This window comes from Catharus ustulatus, chromosome 2 (assembly GCF_009819885.2).
Source record: "Catharus ustulatus isolate bCatUst1 chromosome 2, bCatUst1.pri.v2, whole genome shotgun sequence".
Classification (NCBI taxonomy): Eukaryota; Metazoa; Chordata; class Aves; order Passeriformes; family Turdidae; genus Catharus; species Catharus ustulatus.
In genome coordinates, this window is record NC_046222.1 from 111,210,794 (window position 1) to 111,236,536 (window position 25,743).

Sequence of the window (25,743 nt, forward strand, 5' to 3'; positions counted from 1 at the left end):
TGAGTCTGTTTGCCCTTAGGTATTTGCTGAGTGATCTCCCCGGGTCCTTATCTCAACTCATGAACCTTTATTATACTTTCTCTTCCCTGTCCAGCTGAGAAGGCAAATGACAGATCAGCTTTGGTGGGTGCCTGGCATCCAGCCAGGGTCAACCCATTACACACAGTTAAACTTTGCAGGGTGCATGTTTATCAACTATATTGAAATAAATTCCAAGCATCACCCAACTTAAGTTTTATGCCTGTGTATTAAGATAGAAAAGACTAGAACATAAAATTAAAGTGGAGTCAAAGCTGAACCAGAGGCTTATTGGCAAAATAAACACTACATATTTGCTCTTCTCAGCCAGATAAGTCACATTTGCATCATTTGATAAATGCAACAGCCAATTTCCTTCCAGTTTCCTTAAACGTTAAAAACGCCCCTTGAAGAAACCTCTTCAAGGCCTGGCCCCACAATTATGCAACAAATTTGAAGGTACCTCCTCACATCCATGAGGTTACCCACTTAATTTCTGATGCCTCGAAAACTTTAGGGTGCATGTCTCACGGATCAACAGCAACTCTCCCCTTAAAAAAAAAATTAAAAATAATTCTCATTAACATTTATGACAAGGATGAGAAAACGCCTCTAAACAGGCCTTAGGTTTCAACTCCAAATTATTTCTAACTTTCCATAGTCCACAAAATGCGACCCTCGCCACCCCCGTACTGCTTTTACGCGAGTGCTAGTGGCCCCCGCGGAGCGCTGTCCGTGTTCTAGGTGGGGACCCGGGGTCCGGCACCGCACCCCGCTGCTTTCCGCAGTCCTTGTTGCTCCCAGCAATTCCCGCCGGCAGCCGCGCCCCGCACCGGGGTGACCCGAGGCCGGCCAAACCGCGGCCCTCGGCCCGCGTCCACCCCTGAGCGGAGTCCCCGCACCCTAAAAACCGCTCCCCGCCGTGCAGACCAGAGTCCAAGCCTGCGGCGGGGACGCGGAGCCTCCGGCCCACACTCCAGGGCTGGGCCGGGCCGGGCCGCGGGCCTGGCGGCGCGCGGGGGGGAACTCGCCCGGCATGGAGGGGTCGGGTGGGGAGGGGGTCCCGGGGCACCGCTGCGCTCCGCGGGCGCACGCCGAGCCTCGGGCGGCGCAGCGCGGCCGAGCCGCGGCGGAGGCGGCGGCAGGAGGAGCCGCGGGACCGAACGCCGCCGCCGCGCCGCCCCCGCCCCGCCGCCCCGACCGCCGCCTCGCCCGCCCCGCACAGGCCCCTGGCCCACTCGGCCGCACCGGCCCCGCGGGCGGGCGGGCGGACGGCCCGAGGCGGCGGTGGCGGCGCGCTCCCTTCCGCCTGCTCCTGGGCTCTCTCGGGCAGTGACGTGACGTGCTGACGGCGGGCCCGGCCCGGGGAGCTTGGCCGCTTCCACTCAGCTCCGAGCTCGGCCCCTCCCTCCCCTCCCGCCCGCCCGCCCGCCCCGCCGCAGCCGCCGCCGCCGCCGCCGCGCTCGGCCCAGTCGCGCTGAGAGAGGCCGCGCCGAGCGAGCGCCGCCGCCCGCCACCCGCACGGTAAGAGCCACGGGCCGGGCCCTGCCGCCCGCCCGGCCCGGGCCTCCCCCTGCCCGCACAGGCCGCGGCGCAGGCCGCGAGGAGGCCGCAGCTAGGCCGCGACAGGGCTCCGCCACAGGAGCGGGCCGCGGGCTCTGCGCCGGCGGGTCCTGCGCGCCCGGCGCGGCCCGGGGCGGCGGGGGAGTTGGCGTGAGGAACGTGGAGTGGAGGTGGGTGACTGCGGGCCCGGGGGGAGGCGAGTAGGGCCGGTGAGGGGCCGCGGGCCCGGCCGGGGGGGGCTCGGAGGTGTCTGGAGGAGGAGACAAAATGGCGGCGCGCGGGGGGGGGCGGAGGGCGCCGGCGCCATCTTGAATTAATCGCTCGCACAGCCGGGGCCCCGCGCGGGCCGGGCCGGGCTGGGTTGGGCCGGGCCGGGCGGGGCGGGGGAGCCTCGGGGCTCCAGCAGGGACCGCCCGCAGCCTTCACACCCTCCCCGCCTCCTGCTGCCACACTGCGAGGCGCAGCGGAGCGAGGCGCGTTCGGCCCGCGGCGGCTCCCTGCGCGGCCGAGCGGGGTTGCCGGCGAGGTTCTGTCCTGCCCCGCCATCTCCTTCCTCTCCTTCGGCCGGGGATTCGGGCGGCGCGGGCTCGGCAGCGCCGAGAGCTCTCCCGCAGCCGCCTTCGCCCACACGCCCCGTAAGCAGCCCCCTAATCCCCTTGGGGCCCCCCTGGTGCTCGTTCAAAGGTGCGCCTGGGATCGGTCATTTTCCCTAATTTAGGTTAAGAATTAGCGTATTTCCTTTGGAATTACTGTCGTCTGGCGCACAACATGCCAGTGAAATCTGGAGAAAACCCTTTTCTTCAACCGGTTTCTGCAAATACCCCACCACTGAACTACAACAAAGGGGAGAATGACTTGAGGGGTTTTTTTTACGGAATTGCAATGAAAACAGCAGCACTGATTCTCCTGCCAAAACTGAGGGAGATGCGTCAAAAAATTAGCAGCTGAATGATCACATTGTTACATTTGTAACATCGTTTTTATTCTTCTGTTTCCCCACCTAGTAATAACGGGGGTCGTTTCCAAGGCAGGGATTCAATCCTATAGGAGGGTAATTTTTTTTGCTTTTCTTGTGTGTGCGACCGAGGGCAGTGTGCGTGTGTGTGTGCCTGGCATTCCCCACAAGTGGGTCACGTCAGGCGAGTTGTGACACTGCAGCAGTGGCGTGGAGCGAGCCCAGAGCTGCCTCGGGAGCACCGCGAAGCCTCGGCGGCTCGGGGCTCTGACCCAATTGGGACATGCCAGGCGTGCCGCAGTTTTTAATGGGATGTAGCAAGGCACGACGGGAACATGGTTGTGGCTGTACACTAAGTCATCCCAGCGTGGGTAGGGGCCAGCACTTGCACGTGGGGAATTTTGCTGGTTTATGCCTTGATTTGTACGAGTTTCGCTACCTGGATATTCGGTTTCTGACCTTATTGCAAATTAGAAGCAGGCAAATGACTATGCTATGTATTTCTTTTTCACTAGGATGGCTTTTCTGAAGTTTCCCATTTTTTCTCTTTTTCCTTTTTCTCAATTTCCTTTCCCCCACTCTTTTTTTTTTGTTAATTTGGTGAAAGCAGAGAAACAGTTTCTGTGGAATATTAAACCTCTTTTAAGGAACTCTATTTTTAAAGTTGCTGCTTCTTTAAAGCATGACAGCTTGTCTATTTCTTTTTGTTTCATCTTGATTACCTTGCTAGGTCTATTGAGTCAATGAGTTGTAATGTGGCAGGCCTGGTGCACTGTCTGCATTGCTTTTCTTGACTGATTGTTCTCATGATCATTGATATTTTGGAAGATTATTGCTGATATAGTAATACCTTTTCTTCCATTAATATGTGATTTTCCATTTGTCCTTCCACTTGAAAATGTTACCTTGACTTCCATAAAGCAAAAAACAGCCAAGTCTGAGTAAATAGGTAAAAATCAGTTTGTTAAGACTAACTGTATGAACAGAATTAAGTGTATTGCAAAGTTCTGTTGGTTCTTGATCCATTTGAAGCTGGCATGGACCCAAGCCAAGTAAAAGGTGTAGATGTTTAGTTCTTTTCAGAGATTATAAAACCTGATTCTAGGTGCCTCAGGATTTTTTTGGCACAGTGGTAGAAAATTGTTACTGGAATTCCTGACATTTGAACAAAGAGCCACATAGTTGAGAAGGATTAAGTGTAGGGACATGGCTGGGCAGTTGCTTTTCTTTGACAATTTGGGTTCCCAAGCTGGAACTGAAAAATTGATTTTCTTGACTTTGGTGGCACAACCAGGTCCTGAGGTGAGTGTCAGCTAGAATGTTTTGGAAGGACTGAGAGGAGTTTCTGTCCTTCTTGAAATCTTGCAGAAAAGTGAACAGCTGGAATTGCTTCCTGGCCTTTATGGTACCACAGAGCTTTGGGTGCATGCCAGGGAATTGAAGATATTCTCTGTGGTGCTTGCAAGAAGCAGCTCTGGTATTTCTCGTGTCACAGAGCTGCTGTTACAGGTATAGAGCCCTGTGCTGTTCCTTCTTTTGTGTGGCTGCATCTTGTGCTCACCCTCTGCTCAGAAGAGCAAGCAGGAAGAAACAGTGTTTTCTCATCTCCTGGTTAGAATGCTCAAACCTTGAAGTGATTTTGGGAATATTTTCTATTTTTTTTACCTCAGCCATAGACAAATTACTTTATGCCTCTTTGGACTGCAGATTCTGATTCAGACACTTTCATTATTTCAGATAGTTCAGTTAATTCCTGTTTTAAGTGCCTGCATCCTCTTTTGGTCTTCTTGTGCCAGATTTCTGTGGATGTGGGGCCTATGCCCTTGTGGAGCATTTTCAAGCTCTTTATGGTCCTACACAGGGGTAAGAGTTGGTTTGTGTTGATGTGTTATGTTTTGTGCTAAAGCACATTATGAGACACATTAGTAAGAGATTCGCTGAGTGAAAGCATTGAAGTTTGTTTCTACTCTGGAACAAGCACCAAAGCAAATGTTGGTTGCCTTTTTAAGACTCAGACTTGAAAGCCCGTGTGGCCAGGAAGTGTATTTGGTGTGTTGGAGCCTGAACCTTTGTTTTGAGCACATTTTGCCAATGTGGGTGAAAAGACTTGGCCAGTGGAAAAGAGGCCAGAGTTACACAGTGTGCAGGTGGAGGGTGTGCTGTGCTGTCACTGCTGTGAAACTGCACCTCCTGAAGACCACAGGTCTTTGCCTGGAATCCAGCAGGAAAAACAGGAAGAGATTGTGTCAGCAGGATTAACAGGAAGCTGGGAAATAGGTGATGGAGACCTATGCATCTCATGGGTGAAGAGGATAGATAGAAGGACAGTGAAAGAGTGCCTCACTTAGTGAAGTGAGGAATTTAGGGAGCAGATAGGATAGAGAAAGTACAGGCATGAATCATAAGAAGTAGGAATTTGTGGTGGAATGATGGTCAGGTGGGTGGTGAAAGCAGGAAGCAGAGAAAACCAATGCCAGTTCTTGCAGCAGCTGGTGGTGAACTGACGCTTCAGGCTGGTCAGGTCGTAGCAGATCACAGGCTGATGTGTGTGATGTGTATGTATACAGCCCTCAGAAGCACAGGCACAAAGGGCATCTGAACTTTTCCCACAGAACTGGACAGAGAGTTCCATCTTCTTATGTGTGTGTTGTCTGAAGAGAGGCAGTTTTATTTCTGCCAACCCTTTGTACCCCACAGGGATGAAATGAGCAAGGTGAGGTAATGAACATAGTACTGGTGCAGGCACAGCAAAAGTTGGAAAATAAGTAACAGAAGAGAAGAAACTGAACAGTGAAGGCAACATGGAAAGTATGACAAGAGGAATAGGAAGGGTATTGGTAGTAGACTGACTGGGTGTTTACTGAATAGATGGAAGGAGAGCAATTTGGGTATGAATAATTCTTGCTAGAATTACTGTATGGGATTTTGTTACTCTGTTCTTGTTTCTGTGGTATGGCAGAAGTTAATTGCCATCAGTCAAGCTATTTCTTGCATCTGAGGCTGAGAAACACTTCTCTTCTGCTCTTGGTTCTGAATTAAAGCATTGGGTGAAGAACTGTTCCTCTTAATAGTGGGCACTTCTGGTCAAAGTGCTTCACAGTCAGAATAATTGGGAGGTGATTTATGTCCAGTTGGATACCACAATGACTTGTTAGGACAACTGTCTTCAAAATACAGAGGCCTTCTAGCTGAGCATCACACAAATACAGAACACCTTGGAAAATTATTAGTGTTCCACTATTTTTCATCCAGTTCAATGTCTGGCTATATTTCTCCTTCAAATTCTATAAAAGACAAGGCCTGAGTGACTGCACTGGAGGCTGGACAACACCCAAGGGAGAGTTCCAGAGGTGAAGAGTTGGGAAAATTTGGGCTAAAAAGTGGGGCAGGTTTAGAAAATACTTGTTCTAGATTAAGGGTTTAGATTTGTGTTTCGGACTAGTTAATTTTTTCTTTTGTATAGCAGTTTCCCTGATACAGACTTAATGAATGTAATGTTAGTTGATGTAATTTGGGAAGATTGTGATTCTTTTGGAAACCTTGGGTAGAATCTTGATATTTTGTTTGTCTTTTGTGAAAGTATCACAGAAATGGGGAGCTTTCTGCCTGAGAGAAATGTTGGGAAGAAGAAAAATAACTTCTTCCACTTCTGCAGGAATACAAGCAGAAACATGAAGCAACATTCTGTTGCCTCTTGTCATTCTGCACAAAGAAAAATAGTTGGATTTAAGTGCAAGGGAGTAGTACAAGTTTCTGTTAAACTGCATTTCACCTAACTAGGTTTGCCTGATGTAATGCACATATGTCCTGATGTAATGCACATATGTAAGCAGCAGAATTTAGATTGCAGTTTCACATTTTTGCAAGTATTTTGACTTTGTGGTTTTGTGTGGTTCTTCCATGAAGAAGATTGAAATATGAAGTCATTATGCACTGAAATGCTGGCATGCTGTTAAAAAATTTTTGTAGAACTTGACATTTGGTAATTTTTGAGAACTTACTTGTGATACTTATGGTACTTTGTCTTAGGGCAAGAGTTTTGAAAATATTTACAGATCTAGGTTTGAAAACGTTTGATGTTACACTATGGAAACAGTTTACATTTATTTCAGTTCCTGAAGTGACATAAGAGTGAACTCTTCCTGACTGTCCAAGAATGAACACAAGGACATCAGAAATGGTGTGCATTTCTGATAATGAGCTCTCTGTGTTTAACTTAGCATATTGAGCCTTGATGATTTGACAGTTCTGTATTCCCATCCAACAAGGACTTGAGTTCCTTGAGTAGGAATATGTCTTAATTTTATTTTTTTTTAAGATGATAAAGAAATAGTGTTTTCACATTTCATTATGCGCTACCTCTGTGTTTATGAAGCCACAGGGTTTTGAGAAATGGACCCAGAGTGTTGAACCTCACAATCTATTTCAGACAGTGGGTGTTTGGTCATCCAGAGTAGTGTTGCTAGAATCCCAGACTGAGGGACCCTGAGTGAAATCTGATTAATTTTAAAGTCATGAGGTGCTGTGTGTTAACTTCTGTGTACCCAAAATTTCAAGTTTCTGTGCATAGACAGAGGCAACCTTCTTCACCTAATACAAGTGAAATAACGTTTCTTCTTTATCTTCTACAGACACTGTGACTGATGAGAGTTAAAGGCCATGGATGAAGATGGGCTTGAATTGCAGCCACATGAGCCAAATGCATTTTTTGATCCAACAGGTCTGTAAGGAGATAATACGTAGATAAGAATGTTCATATTAGATGCAATTGACTATTGTTTATTCTGCCTTTGCTTAGAAGTGCTCTGCTGCATCAATGCTTTTCTATAGAGTAGTCGCTTTTGAGTTTGGGTTGTTTTTATTACTCAGAGCAGTATGAATGAGCTACTGTTCTTTCAGTCAAGTAGTAGTTGTTTGGGTATTGGGGAGAGTCTAAAAATTGCAGATCTTTTCTGGGAGAGAAAATCTTGTTCATCTTTATGTTAGCATCTACTGAGGGCTTGCTTTATCTACCTATCTTAATAGTTCATATGCTGTTATACCTGTTTTACTAAAATGCAACATGGTGTAAAAGTTGAAGTGAAACAGAAGTAATTTCAGTTATTAACCGCCTAATGTGAGACAGTTTTACAATTTAAGAGCCATTTTAATTGTGTTTTTCAGGAGCTGATGCAGCACATATGGATGGAGATCAGATTGTTGTGGAAGTACAGGAAACAGTATTTGTTTCAGATGTAGTCGACTCAGATATAACCGTGCATAACTTTGTTCCTGATGATCCAGACTCTGTAGTGATCCAGGATGTCATTGAGGATGTTGTTATCGAGGATGTTCAGTGCCCAGATATCATGGACGAGCCAGATGTATCTGAAACAGTCATTATTCCTGAACAAGTGCTGGACACAGACGTAGCCGAAGAGGTTTCTTTGGCTCATTGCACTGTCCCGGATGATGTTTTAGCTTCTGACATAACAGCAGAGACAATGTCTATACCAGAACATGTACTGACAACTGAGTCAATGCATGTACCTGAAGTTGGACACGTAGAACACGTAGTTCATGATAACGTTGAAGAAGCAGATATTGTCACTGATACTCTGGGAACAGATGTTGTTTCTGAGGAAGTCTTGGTGGCAGACTGTGCATCTGAGGCAGTGATCGATGCCAATGGAATCCCTGTGGAACATCAAGATGAGAAGGGCAACTGTGATGATTACCTTATGATTTCCTGTAAGTGTTTGGGTAAAGCCATCAACGTTCTTATGATATGGGCTTGAAATATCTGAGGGAGGGATTAAGATCATACCCAAAGCAGAATTTCTGTATTTTTTATTGAAAGGCAGATTGCACACAGAGGGATTTTTAGGAACATGTACCCGCTAAAAGTTCTGGTGAAGCTAATGGAGAGAAATACTGGCAAATGCACCTCTGATAATCAGTTACTTCTTCAGCAATTTATAGCATATGAATGAAAGAGTAAGAATTCCAGTAAACCAAATGCCACATACTTAATAAGAACAGAAAGAAAATTAATGTGACAATGTTTAAAAGTACTTATATGTGCAGGTTACTAAGATGACTAACAAGACATTAAAGGAACAAGAATATTTCATGGAAAAGAAAGAGTAAAAACCTGTGGTTTCTGAAAATCTGATCCTTGTCTTGTTTTTTTGCTAAACCTCCACCTTTTGCACTTTTGTTGGATACAGATGGCAGCATGGTTTTCTTTGCTGTTGTGTTTTCTTCTCTTGATTAAGCAAAGGACAGAGGTATGCAGCTAACAAAAAGACTAGCTATTGCTCCTCATAACTGAGAAACTGAGAAGTGAATATCTTAATCTCCCTTAGGAACAGTGGCACAATCCATTTGAATCATATTTCAAAAGGCTTAAATAGAAAAATAGAGTATATCATCAATCCTTTTTCTACTGAGGATATCCATTTGTGTGAACTAGAGTTTACTCTAAGTATGTTACTTACTATAGTGATTACTCAGTGCAGCACCTAGGAACATCACAGTGTCATGCTGAACATTTATTGTAGAAATAGAAAAGCCTTGTTGGGCTGGTTTGTTTAATTGCCATTTCAGGCACTTGAGTTTTGTGTGGTGTTAAATGATTCCATTGATCAGGTGTACTTTGTGCTCTGCTTCAGTTACCTTTTTTTTTTTCTTTTTTTTTTTTCTTTCCCCCCACTTTTTTTCCCCTTCTTTACTATTGGACACATTTTTGAAATGTATAATAGCTTGTTTTAATTTTATATTCTGTACTTACGAATTTTAATGTTGCTTCTCCTTACCTAGGATCACTGCATTTCTTAATTTATCATCTCTTGAGTTCCTTGAGTAACCTTGTTGCAGCCATGTTTTGAGTTTATATGAGGTACAGTTAATTCTCTATTATCTGGGAAAACAATGAAATGGGATAATGCAAAATGTGGATCATACAAAATACTGTAAATTAAACTGCAGGATTGTACTGAGGTGAAATAGGTCAGGGGATCTGTTCTTAAATTGTATTGATCCAGACTGATAAATGCACTCTTGTCTAGTGTGGTACAGATAAAACTTTCTGATTCTGGACTCAAGTCAGATGAAAGCAGCTCAAATGCTTCTGAACCTGCTGCATAGTTAGACAACAAACTGGATAATCTGCCTATGGATAATTGAGGCCTGATTATGGTGGTGATCCTTCCCTCTTCCATGTCCCTGACTGTAGCTCTTCAAGGCGCTGTTGCTCCTGTCTCTGCTCAGCCCTCCTGTGCAGGTTTTCCTCCTGCAGCAGAGCAGGGCCTCTGGGCTGCTGCCATGGAGCACTTTGCAAACCATGCCTGTGTAAATCACGGAGAGGGGTGGGTGGATGTGTGTCCTGTTCATCACTGGCACTGGCTGAACAAGGACAGAATGTCTTGGTTGAGGCCATTTTGGATGATCCCCATCTAGCTGGGAAAGCTTCTTAGATGTACCAGTTATCAACAGGTGGTGACTTTCAGGGAGCACAGAAATTCAGTTGTTCTCTTGTGCTGGGGTATTCTCCATTTTCAGTCACCTATTTCTGCAGTTTCATACTTTGTTTATTATTATTTAGATCCAGAACCTTAAATAAGCCAGTATTTAAAATAATCGTTACACTACAAAATATGCATTCTGTTTGTGTTTAATGTTCTACAGTTCATTTTAAAGGGAAGTCCCTACTACCACCTACTGTGTTTAAAGCCTGCATAACAAGTTCTTCTGGTTGTGAAGGCAGAGTCTGGTGCTTTTCCATCAAGTAAAGGCTGTCTTGCCAAACAGTCTCTTTGTTGTATGAAAAATACTATTTGAATTATTTTTTTTATTTTTTGTTTGCATCAGCAGTGTTCATTGATCTGATACTTGTCTCAGTTCTTCAGTTGAACTTAGTTTTCAAAAGGTAGTAACATCAACCAATTAAGTTTTGGGTTTTTCATCCTGGCAAACCTCCCTGAACTGCAGGGACAGATGTTGGAATGTAAATCTTGTATGCCATTACAGTAGCCAAATGTTACTGCTTCCCGGATCTGGGAGCTAGACTGTGTTCTTCAGAATGCCTTTGCCTGTCTTCTTTTAGATAGGCACTTGAAAAGCAGGGATGACACTTCGTGTTCTTTCTGTCGTAGGTTTCTCCATCTGTTTTCTTCAGTGGAAGCTATTGGCAAAATCTTTTTGCTTTTTCCTATTTTGTGTCTCTCTTTAAGTGTTTCCATTTTTTGTTCCTAACAAGATGAGTATACAGACATCTTCTTAGGATAATTTTCTTAGGTTTATCCTGAAAATTCATGGTTTGAAATGGTTAATCTGTGTGTACATTTTTTTTAATGTTATGTTTCTACCTTCTTTTTTGGTTTCAGACTGGTTTGTCTTTTCAATGAGTATAGTTCCTGTGGGTTTCATTCTGTGACTTTGCTTCAATGAGCTCAGTATTTTAATACTTCTTTTCCCAGATAGATTTAATTTAGCTTTGGCATTAATATCGCTTTACTATCTTCATTTTCAAGGTAATGTTTCTTGGCACAGCTTTATATCATCAGTTACTTTCTGATGGACTAAATTTTTTTCTTGGATACTTTGTCTTTACCCTCAAGATTAATTCTTGTTCCATGGTAGATTTGGGGCACTCACAGCAGAGTAGAATACAAACCTACCAGTTAGTGGCTTGAAAAAGATTGAATGAGGGTTTGAGTTTGATAGTTTCTTCCTTTATTTCTTTTGCATGTTCCATAACAAACCAGTTTATGAGTTAGGTCAGGAAAGTATAAATTGTGCTGTGACTCACACTGGTACTAATTATTTGGTAGCATGGAAAACCATTTATTTGTAAGTGAAACTGAGTGGTGTTTGTCAAAACAAAACAAACATCCTGAATTTACTAGCCAAGGAAAGCAGTGCCCTGCGCCTGACAATGGTGGCAAGATGGAAGTTGAAATTGTTTTTTTGTCTGATTTCATTCTGTTTGCCAAAGATAGACACATCCTCTGGCATTAACTGATTCTGTAAGATGAAAAGTTGTATCCTGATACACTCTTACTGCAGTAAAAATAATGAGGCACAGAAGTTTGACAAGAGTAGTCTGGAAAGAGTGAAAGGCAGCCCCACAAGGCTTAAACTGCAGCTTTAAGAATTTAAATATTTGCAAATAAGGGAGCTGTGTTATATCCATCCATCCATCCGTCCATCCATCCGTCCATCCATCCATCCATCCATCCATCCATCCATCCATCCATCCATCCATCCCCTTGCTTTTCTCTGAGTTACACACGTCTCTTGTTTGTTTCATTTGTATTAACACTTTTCCTTACAAGAGTCCAAACCCAGGGTAACTCGCAGAGGGAGAGAGGTTTCACCTAGGCCTATGAAAACCAATCTTTTTTTCATCCTTGTTGGATGTTTAAGTTGAAAGCAATGGATCTGATGAACCAAGCCATAGGGTTCATGCTTTTCCTTAGGGCCATCCAGTAGACTTAGAGTCAAGAAAGCAAAATGCTTTTAATTGCTTTTTTTTGGTGTAAATATCTCCCTCTTTTTTTTCCCTGGAGGTTGCTAAAGATGCAGGAAATGACATTTTTCTTTCTCAGAGGTAGAGCTTGCTGCCGTGCCTCTGTCTGACCACTGGAGTGGCACCAACAGTTGTTGCAGCTCAGGCTGCTCAGGTGGTTGCCCTGAAAGGTGATGGAAATAAATCACTCATTTGGCCTGAGTGATGTCTCAGAGCTTAGTCTGGTTTGTGTGCTGACAGCAGAGGACAAGAAGGACAGTGTTAGATCCCAGCTGGGAGCTCAGGAGATACATCTCTGCTGGATTAGTACCCTGGAGGGACCTTTAGATGCATAGGATATACTCATGTGTAAAGGCAATGGATTAAAATGAAAATGGGGCAGATTTCTCTTTTCCCATAGGTTAGGAAACCTGCTTTGCCATTCGAAAAATAAGTGTATGGTAAAAATAACTTCTTCCGTGGACTTGGAGTTGTGTGCTGTTGAGTGAAGTAGATGTTTTTGTAACAAATCACTGAACAAAGTCAGGGGAAAACAGAACGCTTTTAATCTATTTTAGAGAGAATAGTTAGTAATGGCTTTTTTCATTAAATATGAGTAAATAGGGTTGTTTATTTTGTAAGCAGATAAGTGTCCCATGATACACATTTTTTTAGCAGCTAAGAGAGCCATTTGGGAGCGTAAAGGCTGACAAAATAGACAATATTTGTCTAATTGTTCCATTGACACATTTTTAAGATCTGTTTAACTGATATAGATAGACTTTTCCTTAGGTTGTTTTGGGGTTTTATTTAGCAATAAGTTTTTTTTACTTGAGAAAGCTTTGTGCTTAAGGGACTTTCATTTTTCACAATCCCACACAGAGGAGAAATGGCAGGAAAGAATAAGTTTAAAAAGTTATGGAATCCATTAAAAATAAAGGCAGTTATATTTGCATTTTTAAAATAGAAATACACCACTGTAAGGGTACAAAGTCTTTATCTTGCTTCAAATATTTGCTATAAAAAACTAAAAGCAACTTCTTGGTGACAGTGTGTGTGTCATGGTTAAACAAAAGATGTTCTATTGAAGCAAGTCAGGATCTTGGCCTACTATTTATGCTTCTGTGTGGGGAAACTGGCCTCAACCGGGTTTTAAATATGGAGTTTATTGTCAATGTATAGGAGCTTGTTTCTGTCCCAAAAATGCCATTGGATGTGTTTTAATAGAAGGGTAGAGATATTGAAGGTAATTGTTCCTTGGCTGTTACTAGTTTAACATATGATTTTTTTAGAATTAAATTCAATACTTTCTAGGAAACAAATGCTATCATTGTGATAGATCACATCGAATCTGTTGTTATTGTTACCTGTATCTTTTATTTCTTTGCTTTATTCTTTATTTCTTACTCTTTTTTTACCTGTTGATCTTTTTGTTGATCTCCTTGTAAATGCTAACTAGACAGGTTTTAGATATGCCACGGCTTTCATGTTGTGTGACACACTTTTCCTTCTCATCTGTTTGTGCTTTTAATAACAATTCTAGCATTATCTTTGTATGGAAGCAATTATTGCAATATTGTTGGAGCACATACTTACTTGTTTCTTGCAGCTCAGAGTATGCAAAGAGCAGGCTGCTCTAATCAGTCAAGTTTGTGAAGAATTTTGGCAAACTAACCATAGACTGCATTCTTGCAATTCATGTAAAATAATTACTGTGTCTAGTAATTCTTCTGGTTTTTGTGTTTTGGGTTTTTTTTTTAACTCTGAGACTTAGTCTGTATCTACTTGTTTACTGCATGAAAGCTAGTAGCTAGTATAGGAGCTAAAAATCAGAGATATAAAGTTTCTAGTGTCTAGTTCATAGCTGATAAAATGGAGGCACAAGGTATGACAGCACTGCAGTATGCTAGCCTGAACTTTTTTCCTAGCATGTGACTTGTGATTAGTTTAGTAATGCTCAGTGGCTCTACTTAAAAGGAAGTGGTCTCTTAGAAGCTTAACTAATTCTTTTAAGTACTTTCTTGCTTAGTTGGGGTTTTTTGTTGTTTTTTGGGGTTTTTTTCCCCCATGTCAAAGAGGAGCGATATGAAAGAATATCAGCCATGGATGGTAATTTGTGGCACCCCTCGATGGGCTATGAATTAAAATGAAAAATTAATATCTGATCAAAGTTCCACCTTCAATACTTGATCAGTCAAGTATTTCTGAATATCATTTTCTCTGATTATGAGACTGAGATACATAGAGCATGCAAAAACTTTGGCCAAATGTTAAATAGAAAGCAGATTTCATGAAACACCGTCAGTGAATCAGTATAAATAAATGCTTGTGTAGCCACAGGACAAATTACCTTGGAAATTGTACTTTCTGTAATAAATACCCTTTCTCTGTCACCTTGTCTCTTCCTTTGATTTTTATCTTTTTTCCTATCTTTTTCTTTCCATGCTATTTTTCATCCTGTTACCTGCTTGTTACTATTCTGCAAATATTACTGCTTTTCAAGCCCATCAGAGATTTAAGTTTTTAATGTGTTACCACCTGTCAAGAGCGAATTATTTTCCTTTTGGATAAGAAAAGTTGTCCTCATACCTCCTACACATCAATTTCCTTACAGTTTAATGACTCTGTTAAAAAATATTTAAACCAATTGTTTATTTTTAAAACAATCCTGAATATAAAGGGAATTCAGGGATAAACAAACTCTAAATTGTGTAACATTTTTTTATTATGTTGGATAAAATTATACTTAGAATCAAGTACAAGGCTTGAATAGAGCATGTTTTTAAGACCTCGAATTCTTCTTTTATGTGAAAGTATCAATGGATAGTTCCATATATAAATGGAATTTAAAATCTCTGGTTTGGTTAAAAGAAATGGGCCTGTTTCACATCAGGCACACAGGTTTGTTTTCTCTCTGATTGACTCAGCCATGTTTTCCTTCCCTGTGGGTATGTTCCAGCATCAGTTGATCTTGGTGGCAGTCTTCCCTTTTGGCTTCAGAGGTGTAAAGTCAGTCTACAGTGATTTGAAAACTTTCCAAGTACATGTGCCTGACACTGGAAACAGCCAAGCTAAGGGAGACAGCTACAGAAATGTAGTGTAGGAACAAAAGCAAGTTTTCTTTTTTGTCAGAGTTCCAATGACATTTGGTATACCATGGATATGACAAAGAAGTCATGAAAGTCTGTTGGTAACTGAATATACACACTGTGGAGCTACGTTGTTAATGTGATTCAGAAGAACATCTTGCGGTTTTTACTTTTAAATGCTTTGGGGTTTAGCTACAAGATGTTACCTTGTCCCATGACACAAAGGAATTTTTAAAACATCCTAGTACTTGAAACAGTCTGTGTGGTGGCCACTGATCATGATCTTGGCATTTGAGTATTTAATGTTCTTTCTGCTCTTCTTTTGGTAAGGAGAAAGACAAACTAATTTATGCTAGTGCTTTGTAATTAATGTTATTCATATTTTTTGTGAGTAATGATGCCTAATTGAGAAATTGTACTTAAATACATTTGTGTTTGATACATGAGACAGAACATGTGATAGTTTATCTAATTCAAAGGCTAATTTATTGATTTCATGGCAGGAAAATAATAGTAATAACGTTTTGAGCTTTTTTTAAAGCATGTATTAAAATAAATGTAAGAATGCAGTTATTGAGTAGTAAAGCTATGATTTATTGATGAGGGTAGTTCAGTGAGTACTTTGTGAAGTATTTGATATGTGCTAGGCATGGTAGGTAAATATCTTTCACCATTTATAGGTCAGTTCTTAGACTTGTATTAGTATAAATTCCATGTCTTTTTCTGTCATGAACTGAAGTCATGCATAAATTTGAGGGAGTCTGTCTCATTAAGAATTCTTAAATAATCTCAACACTGAAGAAACACCTGGGGCTTCTGAAAACTGGTAGATTCTCCAGAAGTCTTGAGACTCTGGATTTGGTTTTTGGTGAATGCATATTTACTATTTTTTTCTTGAAAAACTGTTCTTGGTAAAGTAAGATGAGGGGGAGATGCCCATGTACAGTATGCCTCAAAAATCCAAGTGTGTTTGTCACCCATGGGTATGTGGGATTCTGGGCAAGTTTCAGCAGTTCAGGCTGGAACATGGTGTGGGTGCCCTTCTGGAGGCAGGAGAGCAAAGTTTGGGAGTGCACAGGGCTGCAGCAGGAATGCAGTGCAGGGCCCTGTCAGGAAGGGCACCAGGGACAGGTTCCCAGAGCTGCAGTGGCAGGGCAGCGCTCGGGCACAGTGCTCCATCCCCAGCTGTGGAGGACATAGCCAAAGTGGAAGAGTTTCATCCTACTGTTCAGGTTTCCTCTCCCGACAGCTGGAAAAGCATCAGTACCACTGCTTTGCAGGGAGCAGATAAGGCTTTTGAAAAGAACTATTAATGGCTTATTAGTTGTGAAGGAGAAACCAATTAAAACTGAGAAAATGAAATTATGCCACAGAGTGAAGTACTGATGTGTACTTGCTTCCTACCATCATCTTGCTGCAGATCACAGTTCCCTTATTAGTATTGCCTGATGTGGTGCTTGCTTCTAGTTCTGTCACTGCAGCATTCTTGCACTTCAACCTTAACTAGAAGATAACAGCTTGAATTTATTTTTGTGTTTATTGTCACTGTTTTCAAGGATATGAAAAAAAATATTAATAGGTAGGTTCTTTATCACAGGTTTTTAATTTTAAATTGCTTCCAAATTTGAGTCATAAATTAATAAAGTCTTTCATGTATGTCTGTCTGCATATGACTGGGTAATTGTAATAACTTGTTTTTGTAGTGGATGATGCTGGTAAGATAGAACACGAAGGTTCTGCTGAAATTACCATGGAAGCAGAGTCAGAAAGTGGCTCTTGTAAAGTGGATGGCATTTGTCCAGAAGTCATCAAGGTCTATATATTCAAAGCAGATCCTGGAGAAGACGATTTAGGTAAAATACACTTGTTTGAGAATACTCCAATCTGACACTTGAAATTTTGCATGAGACTGTGGTTTCTCTCAAGTGGTCTGTAAAGACCTGTGAGTCTGATACTAAAGAGTTGACAAACTTCCATTTTTTTGTGGTTTAGCATAGATTTTGGTCAAGTGTATTTAAAATATTTTGCTCTGGTCCTTCTCATTAGGGGGCACAGTAGACATTGTGGAGAGTGAGCCAGAGAATGACCACGCAGTTGGATTGCTCGATCAAAATAGCAGTATTCGTATTCCAAGGGAGAAAATGGTTTACATGACTGTAAATGATTCTCAGCACGAAGATGAAGACTTAAGTAAGTAGGTGGCTTTCCTTTGGGAACAGGGATTTTCACTTTCAGCAGTGCAGCATTCCTATTTTTTTTTAAACTTCTTTTTCTCTTAGATGTTGCAGAAATAGCTGATGAGGTTTATATGGAGGTGATTGTCGGAGAGGAGGATGCCGCAGCCGCCCATGAACAGCAAATCGATGACACCGAAATTAAAACTTTCATGCCCATAGCTTGGGCAGCAGCTTATGGTAAGTAATATTCAAAAGAATTATTCTTGGTGACACTGCAGCAAAGTGCCAGAGATTGGTTTTTGGAGGGTAGTCTACAGTATTTGTGCTTTTGTGTTTGGTTCTAGAGTTTTAGTAAGAATGATTTCTTAGCTTAATGAACCTTAAGAAGGAAAGGAGAGAGAAATTGTAAGACCAGCTTCTTCTTGCTCTATTTTAAAAGACATTTTCCTTCAGATTTTCATGATGTGAGAGGCAGAAATACATGAGCTTCCAGCTAAAAAATTGAATCTCAAGTACATCTGTTCCTCAGATTTTTGGGACACAGGGAGAGTTGGCTTGGGAGTGGAACTGAGTATTTTTATTGGGGGGAGAAAAAAAAGAAGGCGGATGGGAATATATAAGATTCAGTGTAGCAGTGAAAAGCGACACTGAGTTCTAGCTTGATTTAGATGTTTTCTAGAAGGGTCGTATAAATACATGATTTCATTAATGGCAATAATTAATTGATTAATGACAAGAAGTTGGAGCGAGATACTAAAATTGTAGCAGAACCTTGAGAGTATTTCCAGCATGCAGAACTGTTTTTCTTGATCATTGGTGTGTGAACACTAACTGCTGCACAAACTGATTTCCCAAACTTTGGTAATCTTAAGACCAGAATTTCATCTGAAAAAATGTTTCTGTGTTGCCCCTTTCTCCTTCTAAACAAAACAAAATAAATACTGGAGTAGAGGACAAAACACATCTGCATGATGTGGATCATGGTGTTGGTGCCAGCAGATATTGTGCTGGGAATACAGTGGGGGCTGGAATCTTGGAGGGCAAGATTTCAGGGAGCAGCAGTGTTTGTTTAGAAGTTACTCAGAGGATGGATGGTTGTGCACCCAAAGCCTTATCTTAGGCCGTATACTGGTGAGTCCAGTTTGAATGAGAAGGAAATTACATAAGCCAGTCTGAGCGGGCATTAAAAATGAAATCGAATTAACTCGAAAAATTGAACAAATTTGAAAAGAAACATTCAGTGATTTTGGAGGAGGGGGAGAAAATTGAGCCGAATGTATTAAAAATAGTGAGATGGAATTGCAAGGAGAATTTAAGAATGTGGGAAACAGTGGAGTGGTTGCTTTGTCAGCAGTAAGCAACCTAGCATGCAGGGTGAGAGATGGTGGGGACAGGAGGAAATTAAGCATGGCCTGAAAATGGCAGAAGAACACTTGAGCTAGCATATAGATGAGAATCTTCAGGCTCTGCACATGTGCCTAGCTCTGAGTCTCCTTACCTTAATCATGAATATTAATTTTCAGCACTCTATGAAAGGAACAACTATTGAGCATCTTGCACTTTCTTCCACTTGAGTCTTCCTGTCTTATTTGTGTGCTTTGCTTTCACTAGGAAATGTTGGCTTTTATTCATTCAAGTAAATACTTGACCACAAAATTTATTATTAAAAGTTTACTTATACCTTTAAATCACCAATGTTAAACTGATTGCCAATAAATACCTTCTTGACCGTATTTGTAATTTTCATGTTTGTTTTACATACAGTGATACCATTTGTGTGTTAAACACAAAGCTCTGTGAGGCAAAGACTCTTTCCTTCTTTCTGTTACACAACACTGAGCATGCTCTTTGTTCCCAGTAGAAAGAATTTGTAAGTGCTAAAGCATCAGGTGTATAAATAGTAAGTAGTGTACTTTGTTTGCCACTTTATGGGCTGTTCAGAAGGATTCTTGGATCACAGCTCCAGTTCAGAAACTTGGTGTGTGATAAACTTCAGTGAGGTGAATTCAGACATACAGAAGCGAACGAGAGCTCACACACAAATGTGTTTCAGGACTGAGAAGAAGATTGGGCATAGTAAAAACTGTGACATGCTGTTATTTACTAATGTTAAACATTTTGGGTATAGTTAACCAAAGAGTTTTTAAAATGTTATATTTGAAGGAGAATTCTCTGTGTATTGAAAAGCCATTAATTCCTGTACAATTAGGTTAACAAAGCAAATGGCTCATAATACCAAGCATAATTCCTAGGTTGCATGGTGAGACATGTAGCAGCTTTTGCTATACATGATTACAGTTTGATTAAATGACCAGATAATAGTTTATAATTTCTGTTGCTACCATTGTAGAATTTGTGCTCGAGTTATCTGCAGTGCTGGTAGGTAACGTTTTAACTTCCCTTGGTAGGTAATAATAACGATGGCATCGAAAGTCGGAATGGCACTGCGAGTGCTCTTTTGCACATAGATGAGTCATCTGGACTTGGGAGACTGGCCAAGCAAAAACCAAAGAAGAAGAGGAGGCCTGAGTCCAGACAGTATCAGACAGGTGAGTATGTGGTGCCTGGCTCTCCTTCATCCAGGCACTTGCCCATAAACAGATGCATGTGGAGTGTCTTGTAAAAAGAGGGATTTGGGAAATTACTTGGTTGACAACACTTCTGCTTTATAAATGAGTGCATATTTTACTTTATAAATTTTAAATACGTGGGTGATTTGGATTGTGGCAGGTGTTTTAAAGGAAGCCATCTCTGACACAGGAAAAGGTATTACAGCAAAAGTTTAAAATGCTATGTACTTAACTTGCCACGCCCATTTTAATGTTTTATGTGACTTTTTAAAAGGTGATTTTAGATAAATGGTGTTCTGTAATACTGCTTTTAAAAATCCTTTTTGTCTTTATTGAAAATATATAGAACAATGCATTTCATTGTATCAACTCAGTAGGTAACTGGAAAGTCTGAACATGTTAATGCTCAGTAGTGCAACTTCTATACCCTTTCCTGTTTTAATGGTAAAATAAAATTGCTTTGATGTTTGTGCCCTTTTCCTTTCATCCGTAAGAATGGAAGTGTTCTATGGCATAATTTGGTTTCTGCTGTTACTGTGTTACAGTCAGAATATTTATTTGGTTTGATAAAGTTGAAAAAAACACAACTTTTTTCTTCAGTAGCCTTGCCTTCAATAATACTGAAAGTTTCTTTCCAAATTGTGACTTAACTGTAGGAGTTCTGTTTTGTTTAGCCTGAGTTAGTAAACTGTGCAAATTAAAGTTGGCCTTTAGTCAGTTCTCCTTATAAAACATTTTTGGACAAGACAGCTTTTTTAACATGCCTAGGCAAATTCGGGGTAAACAAATCAGGGTGATAGATGAATGCACATAATTTCCTAAGCTTTCAGGTTCCTGTGTGTGAAACATGTTCTTATTGATTCCTGCTTGGTACCTCCTCAGACTGTAGCTGTGACAGATGGTGTAAGGAGGAGGTGTTAGTTTGAGGGCATCTGAATTGTAGTCAGTGGTAGGTGATTAAACTGCCAGATTAAACTTTTATCTACAGATTTGTGGAGAGTCAAGATTGTGTGCTTTGCTTACTAACTGATTCTCAGTTTAATAAATTGGCTGCTGTTCTTTGCACCAGCCATTGGTTTCTGCATGTGTTTAATGTGTGAACTTAGTCAGAATTCTTCAAAACAGAATTAATTGAGGTGAAGAACATCTTTGGTTGTCTCCATCAAAAACAGTATTTCTCTTAGTAATAAAAATGAGTGAAAGTAGTAATTCCCTCAGTTTCTTCTGTCTAACTCAGTAACAAGCTTGTGTATTATATAGTAAAACGTATGTATTCCATCTTTCTCAACAATTCATCCTATTGTTAACATCTGGCATTTATTGAAGTGTAGTATTGTTGTATAATACTGATAGAGGGCTTTTTTGTTGTTTTTCAGCAATAATCATTGGCCCCGATGGTCATCCATTGACAGTCTACCCCTGCATGATTTGTGGAAAGAAATTTAAATCCAGAGGTTTCTTGAAAAGGCACATGAAAAACCACCCGGAGCACCTTCTTACTAAGAAGAAATACAGATGCACAGACTGTGATTACACTACGAATAAAAAAATAAGTTTACATAACCACTTGGAGAGTCATAAGCTGACCAACAAAACAGAAAAGCTTATTGAATGTGATGAGTGTGGGAAAACCTTCTCTCATGCAGGAACTTTATTTACTCACAAGATGGTGCACAGGGACAAAGGAGTTAATAAAATGCACAAGTGCAAATTCTGCGATTATGAGACAGCAGAACAAGGGTTACTGAGTCACCACCTTTTGGCTGTCCACAGCAAGAACTTTCCTCACATTTGCGTGGAGTGTGGCAAAGGGTTTCGCCATCCGTCAGAGCTCAAGAAGCACATGCGGATCCACACTGGCGAGAAGCCCTACCAGTGCCAATATTGTGAATACCGATCTGCCGACTCTTCCAACTTGAAAACCCACGTAAAGACTAAACACAGTAAGGAAACGCCGTTGAAGTGCGATATTTGTTTCCAGACTTTTTCAGATACCAAAGAGCTACAGCAGCATACACTTATGCATCAAGAAAGTAAAACACATCAGTGTTTGCATTGTGACCATAAGAGCTCAAACTCGAGTGATCTGAAACGACACATTATTTCAGTCCACACAAAAGACTATCCTCATAAGTGTGATATGTGTGATAAAGGCTTTCACAGGCCTTCGGAACTGAAAAAACACGTGGCGGCTCACAAAGGTAAAAAATTGCACCAATGCAGACATTGTGACTTTAAAATTGCAGATCCGTTCATTCTGAGTCGTCACATACTCTCAGTTCACACAAAGGATCTTCCATTCAGGTGCAAGAGATGTAGAAAGGGCTTTAGGCAACAAAACGAGCTGAAAAAACACATGAAAACACACAGTGGCAGGAAAGTTTATCAGTGTGAGTACTGTGAGTATAGCACTACAGACGCCTCAGGCTTCAAACGGCACGTGATTTCCATTCACACAAAAGACTACCCTCACCGGTGTGAGTATTGCAAGAAAGGTTTCCGAAGGCCTTCAGAGAAGAACCAGCACATTATGCGACATCATAAAGATGTTGGGCTGCCTTAAAGTCTCTTTCACAGACTTATGGCTGGAATTATAAAGGAAATTTGCCTTTCAGGCAGTTAGCTTATTTTAAAGCCAATCACCTGCGATCACACACACACACACAAAAAAAGAAAAACAACAAAAAAAATACTGTGCATTTGATTTGTTGCTGTATAAAAATAGGATTATTGCTTGTAGTTGACTTTTATACCTTTTGTTCAATAGCGTGTTCTGAATTCTATTCAGTTTGTTTAATAAATGAAGAAAAGATGGCAACAATAAAGTTGCATTTAATAAAGTAAACCCTGTCTCTTACTGAATTTTTCAACCGTAATAGTTTAAGTATATTTATCTTACTGACCTCGTTGATACTCACAGTGTCCATGTTAATGCAGTTTTGTCGTGAATTTTAAAAATACGAAATTTCTCTTTATGAAATTGTCAGAGGTGTGTATAAAATGGGGAATTGTCATGTTGACAGTAAAGTCACTAGGGCCCACCTGATTGTCCTGTTTTAACTATACAGACTTTGTGGCAGGTTAACTATTTTCCAGTTGAGGAGTTACAAGTCTCATGTCGTGTTTTCATTCTGGTTTCAGAGAGAAAAATATTTTAAAAAATGGTTTGGGGCGGTTTTTATCTTTCCTGGGCAAATTTAAAAGTATGCGCAAATATTACATTTATTGTTCTGTGCTTCTTTGTCTTTGAAAGGTTTTGTGTGTTACAAAAGAGTTGGGTTTTTTCCACTTTACTCCTGTCTTAAATGTTGGAAACGTAAAGTACTCTTGTTCCATTTGCAGAGTTAACAATAGATCACAACTGTCTGTATGTGCTGGTAAACGTACCTCAAACTTTATGCTTTTATGTATGTTGGATTTCTTTGAAAGAGCAGTTTGTGGTTCAAGTCACATTTTTATTGTTAGTTGTTTTAGAATAAAATTTAAGACCAAGAGGTGCCTCGATTTTGGAAACCAGATGTTTGCAGTGAGAGCTTAAGGAAGTGGAGCAGAGCAGATGAGTTCATAAGGAGTAGAGACGTTGTAACATAGATATCCTTAATAAGAAAAGTAACTTATGATAGATGCAGTTCTGGTATTAAATTAAATGTTTTTCCTGAGCCATTAGTAGCTGTGTTCAGCTGCTGTTTGTTAATTAGTACAGTATCCAGAATTAACCTAGTTCTTTTAATCTGTTTATAAACAGCTGGGAGAATATTACAATTATTAGATGTAATTTTGCCACCTGAAGACTATTATAAAGTAGCTCCGTATCATTTGCTAATTGCAGTGTAAATGTACCGAGCACAAAGTAATGTACTTTAAGAACAACCTTGGAGCAAAAAGCCCAAACCATTTTAATTACAGGCCAGATTTTAGGACCTGGCCCTGCTCCCCTGGGTCAAATTTCCACCCCAGCCACTGTTTGATGGATTGCAGAGTTCAGTCCCGGCTGCCTGCCAGATTAAGATAGATTTGTAACCAACAATTCGCTAATGGAAAGGCTCCAGAGACTGGGCCGGTGTTAATTCCTGTTTCTAGGCAGGTAAACTTCCAGTTGAAATCAAACTGGAATTGTAGTGATGGCTTCAAGTCTGGGGTGATAGAGGGAGAAAGGTTTCCTTTTTGGATGTGCATCTTCTAGGTCTTTTGTATTTTGTCTTGTTACCGAGCCCTGCCCCTACTGCTCATCCCTCCTGTGTCACTGTAAGCTGAAATACTCGTCTGTAGTGTGCAGTTCAGGAGAGTCCAATGCCATGTCACTGCCTGTGTTGTAGGATGGTTTTTTCTTTCTTTGCCTGCTTGCAGTGCCCCCAGACTTGCCAGGTGTGCTCTTGTGTAATATTGCTACTAGCAGGCGTGACCCTTTAGCGTGTAATTCCTGGCTGTGCTGCATTGTGCCTTCCTAGAAATCCCTGCTGAAGCCAGTGGATTTCCTACATGGCCGTAGTGTCCGCTGCCTGCTGATGCCAAACCAGATGCAGTAAAACCCAGCAGAGATTCCCACTTGCTTCTTGCAAAATACCTGCCTGTGACTACTTTTTTTTTCCTCTCTTATGTTCAAGCATTTTCTAACTGGAAACCTGGAAAGTGTACAAAATCTGCATAAATTCCCATAGTAGTGCTGAGGACTTTAGCCATTTTGAACTTTATTTTTTTAAATAAGCTGAAAGACAAAGAACACAATTTTACACATTTTCTTTCTCTTACATAGCCTGGAATCATACACACTTTTTTTTTTTTCTTTTTTTTTTTTAAAGCACAATGTTGAAACTTTTTTTTTTTTAATAATTAAGGGTTTGGTCAAGTGGATTTTGTAAAATGTATTTGTCTGTATAAAGAGAAAATGAAATTATAGTTATTGTTAATGTACTGACATTAGTTACAGGTTAGTTTTAATTCTTAAATAATTTGCTTAGCAAATGCTATAAAATGGATGTTTCAGTTTAATGTTTAAAAAAGGTACAGATTTTTACAAGGACATAATATAAATTATTGTTCTGTAGAAAATACCCTGTTAAATATTGTATATGTCCTTCCCTCTGTACACTTTGTAAAAAAGACAAAAGAAAAAAACAAAATACATAGAACCATATAGGGATGTGTGACATTATTGTAATTGTGTACTTGATAATAACGTGAAAAAATAAAATTCAAAATATTTTCCTTTTAAATGAACGTTTAGTCTATTTGATGCCAGTTCTGAGATGGAGCCTTATTCTGAGGGACACAGTCACCTGCAGCTCTGCTTTAACATCCTTTCTGCTCCCTGCTCTTCAGCTCGTTTTGTGTAGTGCTGGAGCAGGGGCGATTCAGTCCCTGCTGTGGCTGAAACATTCCTTTTCCTGGAAGTCTGCAAAAGTGAAAGGGATGGCAGGTCTTCGAAATCCATTTTAATGCCTGGTTTTATATTAAAGAATTCACATCTGATAAATTTCTGATAATGCCTCTGTGTTTTTCAGCAAGGTGGTTACCTACCAAGTTCTACTACACTGTCCCAAAATGCCCCACCAGACCTTGAAACAGATGAGGGGCGCTGCTGTTGCTGGGACTGAATAAATGTTTCCTGGTGCCGTTTTTGCCATGTGAGGCTCAGCAGGAGCCCAGCTCCCGCTCTTCCCGCGGGGATGGATGAGCATCATGCAGCTCCCGAGGGAGGATGCCCGAGCTCGGCCTCTGCCCGGCTTCTCCTCCTGCTGCTCCCTGCGCAGGGCAGTGGCCGGCTGGGGGTGCAGAGGGCTGGTGCCTGTTCCCACTGCTTCAGCCCAGTTAGACCCAGGTGGGAGCTCCTTTGGGAATGCTCTGTCACCCAGCATGTCACACAGTGCCAGCCCGTTGGTCC

The 25,743-nt window shown here is 41.2% G+C and overlaps 1 protein-coding gene across 2 annotated transcripts; it reads left to right on the forward strand.

Annotated features, from left to right (window-relative positions):
* Positions 1–1,479: 1,479 nt before the first annotated feature.
* On the forward strand, positions 1,480–25,296 carry ZFX (zinc finger protein X-linked). 2 transcript variants are annotated; one of them, XM_033051929.2, is made up of 8 exons: positions 1,480–1,542; positions 7,168–7,256; positions 7,700–8,266; positions 16,819–16,968; positions 17,162–17,305; positions 17,395–17,529; positions 19,701–19,841; positions 21,239–25,296. In XM_033051929.2, the coding sequence occupies exons 2-8, from the start codon at positions 7,196–7,198 to the stop codon at positions 22,423–22,425; spliced, it is 2,385 nt and encodes a 794-aa protein (XP_032907820.1). In that variant the 5' UTR covers positions 1,480–1,542; positions 7,168–7,195; the 3' UTR covers positions 22,426–25,296. The 2 variants fall into 2 exon arrangements, with proteins under 2 accessions (XP_032907820.1, XP_032907821.1); XM_033051930.2 differs by lacking the exon at positions 1,480–1,542 and adding an exon at positions 1,735–1,751.
* The last annotated feature ends 447 nt before the right edge of the window (positions 25,297–25,743 follow it).

Coding starts and splice junctions, on each gene's coding strand:
- ZFX (XM_033051929.2), top strand. CDS start 7,196: ATGGATGAAGATGGGCTTGAATTGCAGCCACATGAGCCAAATGCATTT. Junction 8,267..16,818: donor TGATTACCTTATGATTTCCT/GTAAGTGTTTGG, acceptor TTGTTTTTGTAG/TGGATGATGCTGGTAAGATA. Junction 16,969..17,161: donor TCCTGGAGAAGACGATTTAG/GTAAAATACACT, acceptor CCTTCTCATTAG/GGGGCACAGTAGACATTGTG.